General features: G+C 39.2%; 1 protein-coding gene across 1 annotated transcript in view; it reads right to left on the minus strand.

The window, feature by feature from the left end:
• The window catches only part of COL4A4 (collagen, type IV, alpha 4), a 60,649-nt gene that overhangs the window by 36,439 nt on the left and 20,393 nt on the right, over positions 1–3,817 (minus strand). The window contains exons 10-13 of the mRNA XM_010001663.1: positions 3,537–3,572; positions 3,331–3,372; positions 2,280–2,360; positions 944–997 (exon numbers count right to left, since the gene is read on the minus strand). Coding sequence (XP_009999965.1) covers positions 944–997; positions 2,280–2,360; positions 3,331–3,372; positions 3,537–3,572 — 213 coding nt within the window. The remainder of the gene's footprint in view (positions 1–943; positions 998–2,279; positions 2,361–3,330; positions 3,373–3,536; positions 3,573–3,817) is intronic.

Here is a 3,817-nt window from a genome sequence, read left to right on the forward strand (position 1 = left end):
CTGCTTATAGCTGATAAATGTACTATTATCTACGTGGACAGCTAGTGCTGGAACAAGCACATAAAGCCCATCTTTTCCAAAGCAAATCTGATATAAAATGACCAGTTTTGTCTCTCTTTCCAGTGCTAAGTAACAGTGGTTCTTTTATGATGGGACATGAATCTCTGCAAAAGTGCTAGACTTAGAACTCATAACTCTGTGATGTTTAGGCTTCTTGTTTATTTTTTTGTGCCTACAAAGCTAAATAAGTTTTTAACATAAACTAGGCACATTCTTTTGTACTCAATCGTATTCTGTTTTTTCTGAGATCAGGTTGTTTCCTGCCTGTGTATTGTTCTCCAAATCTACCAACAATTAAGACTAGAATCCTATTTGTGGGTTCTCCTGCTGAGCATCTGGGAGCTCCTAACTGGTACACCAATGTTTAAATTAATTATGCTGACAGAAGGAAAAGCTAAAATAGATGGCAAATAGCAACTCTTTCTCCAAACAGCTGGTTCTGCCTTCTATAGTCCTCAGGATACCCATAATGGGAAGTTAAAATCTCTCCCCAATATACTTAGGGAAACGTATATCATGCCCCCTTAAGAACACATACAGATCTTGTTTCTAAAAAAAACCCAATACAAAACAAAACAACTGAGTGTTTTTATTTTCTTCACAGTTCCAGTCTGTTACGTGTCAGTGGCCCAACTGGAAACAATACTGACCTTTAACTAGCAGGTAACATTCAGTAGGTATGTATAGAACACTCAGAAAGGTTTTCCAAAGGGTTTTGAAATGTTTTTGCTTTTACACTGATTTTGGTGGTGATTCAATTTCACAGCGTAAATGCTGTTCTTTCTTCTATCACCTTGTACTTTAAAAGATGAACTCAATAACCACAGAAGGACTTTGCTAGCACCATGAAAATAATAAAAGAAAAAAGAATGACATTACTTACTTTGGGTCCACGTGGCCCTCTATATCCTGTTACCCCAGGTAGTCCTTTTTGGCCCTACAGATACAAGGGAAGTATTTGTGTATATTAATATGCAGGACATGCCTATGTGCTGTTTAACTTTTTTAAGTCCTGTTCTGAATTACAACTGTTAAGTAGCATTTGCTTAAGTACTGGGCCTGTTCCTCTAGATGCAGCAGGTAGAAGACGACAATTATGTACTGATGTTTATTTCTTTTAACACTGTGAAACCAGCATAAGGACTGTAGAGTGAGATAGATTTATTGTTTCCCTTGCACAGACCTGCTCATCAGGTCCCTGATTAGCTCTGCTAATCAGAGTTTTGTTCCTGCAAACATGCATGACAGCATTTCTCTTTTTTTGTTTGCTTCTCTATTTAGTTTGCTGCAAGCATTCGCATGCATGAACCTGCAGTGCACAGCCCCAGACTGAATGGGATGCATGGCTGGCTGCGTAGCCACCATCATGTCACGTCTTGCACTGCAGCCCGTGTCACGCTTTGCACTAACACAGGGAGTTTATAGAAGTTATTTTGGTCCCTTCCCCCTTCCTCATACACGCATACATGACCAGCATGTGCATAATCAAAGCCTAAGATTCAATATGTGAAATTTATCAGTTCCTTGAGTTGAGACTGCAAGAGCTGGCAATGCCAATTCACTTTTTCATTTGTGTGTTTGTGCAAATCGGACATGAGGACAGAGCTCCAACATAGGGTTCTGTAATGCAGTTTTTTAACTCCTGTTCTTTTTAAACAAACTTTCCAGTGTTTTAAGGCACACACAAGTGTGGCTACAGTAGGTGTGATACTGAAGAAGTAGCATAAATAACAGGAACTTTCATTAAAAATAGACAATTAAATCACACTTAATTTTCATATTAAAAGAGAACCCTAGAAAGGTTAGGGTTGATAGTTCAGAACATTACAATGGAGAAATCTCAGAGAGAATAATTGCCAAATATCTGAAAAATTTAAGTGCTAGTGAAGAGCCACAAAAGATTCAATACCAGAGTAACCATCTTCACCTGAGATGCCCAAAATAGGATTTGCTAGCAACAGAAAGTGAAGAAAACCAAAACAAGGGCAGTATCTCCTTTCTGCATCAAGACAGTCTTCCTTTAAGGACATGACCTGAAGTACACATGGGCTGTCCTCTCCTGAAAGCCTATAGGAAGTGTGCTGAACAACAGGGTTTCTGCTGAAGCTGATGGTTTATTACAGAAAGAAAGACTTTTCCTACACTACCCTTGCAAAAATTACATAATAGGATTGTAATTGCCAAGTTGAGCACAGTAAAATATGAAGAGAAATGAACACCTTGTCTCCTTTGAACAGCTGAGCTCCAGGAGGTCCAACTAGCAGTGGTGACCCAGGTGGCCCAGGAAGTCCAACATCACCCTGTGGAAGCCAAAGGAACAGCAAAGGGGCATTCTGTTCAGTGCAACCTTTCAGTGAGACTCACCAGGTTTTCCTCTTGTACTACAGTACTATGTATTTCTGTACTCATTGAACATGTACTAACACCTGTAGGTAATAAATGTTTGTACTGAGCTCAGTAAGCCTCTCTAGCTTCTTCCCAGATGAGCAAGGTTGATGATCTTAATCCCTCCTCCTATTCTCCTCAGTCACTAAAAATAATGTTTTGGTAAGGGAAAAAAATGAGGACTCTGTACTAATGGCTCCTCCTCTGAGTCTGCTGTGGAGACAGTTACAGTATTGTCAAATTTCTTTTGTGTCCATACAGCCTCTTGTGTTTCAGACCAGAGTCTTAGAGCACAAGGCTTTGTAAATGCAAAGATGAAATTACTGATTTGTTATGGAAAGTTGTGCATGTTAGTAACTTGCACAAAGTCTGAGTGACTGGATGAATTCAAAATCCATTATGTCACATTAGTTCTTTAAGTCCTGAGTGTGCTAACAGGGGGAGAGTGGGAGCAGAACTGCAATTATGTGACTGTCCTTTTCTTTCACCCTTTACTTGGCACCTGTTTCTGGACACAGCAAGAGATGAAATTCAGTGACTGATCTGGTACAGCCACTGTTACTGGAAGGTACTGTTGTGATTATTTAGGCAGTGTCTGTACAGAAGGTAATTGCTGTGTAAATGCTAACTAACATATTGATTTGTTGCTTTTCAAAACCTTAGAATACACTTGATTCCTGTATACATCTCACTGATTCAGCACAGAATTAATTTATTCAAAACTTTATATCACTTCTCTTTCCAGTCTAACCTGATTAGTGGGAGCACACAGCCACAAATGAGAGGGATTCCAGGGAACCCAACAATGCTCTCTTACAGTTCTAATTCTACAGCAAGAATATATTTAATAATAGTTGTTTTCTGTAGCAAGATTTGTTTTCTTACCGGCTCCCCCTTTTGTCCATCCACTCCAATACCTGGATTTCCCTAATTGACAAAAAAATATACAAGTTGGAACATAACTGGGAAATGTTGGCATTAGAATTTAATAAATAACTCCTTGGTGATGAATAACTGTTAGAGACACTTGAAATATTTGTATAAATTACTCTCTTATTTCACTAACAACTTCAGGAAAAGTCATTGCCTACCTGTTCACCTGGCAAACCAGGGTAACCTGGAATACCCTTTAAAAGAGAAGGAAGATAAGTTAGTATGTCTGATTTAGAGACAGCTTTGCTTTGAAAATTACCTCCTCTTGCCAGTAGCACCTACAGGCAGAATTTCCTCTTGGAATGTACCAATCCCAAAGTGCAATTTAATTCACTTGGTCACTGCTGTCAGGAGAGCTGAACTCTGGCTTCCCACTTTCCTGTGTGCCACAAGATGTCTTTGTGGAAATGGAATAAGGAGAGAGTACTAGCAGCATTCC

This window comes from Chaetura pelagica, unplaced genomic scaffold (genome assembly GCF_000747805.2).
Source record: "Chaetura pelagica isolate M959 unplaced genomic scaffold, ChaPel_1.0 scaffold207, whole genome shotgun sequence".
NCBI lineage: Eukaryota > Metazoa > Chordata > Aves > Apodiformes > Apodidae > Chaetura > Chaetura pelagica.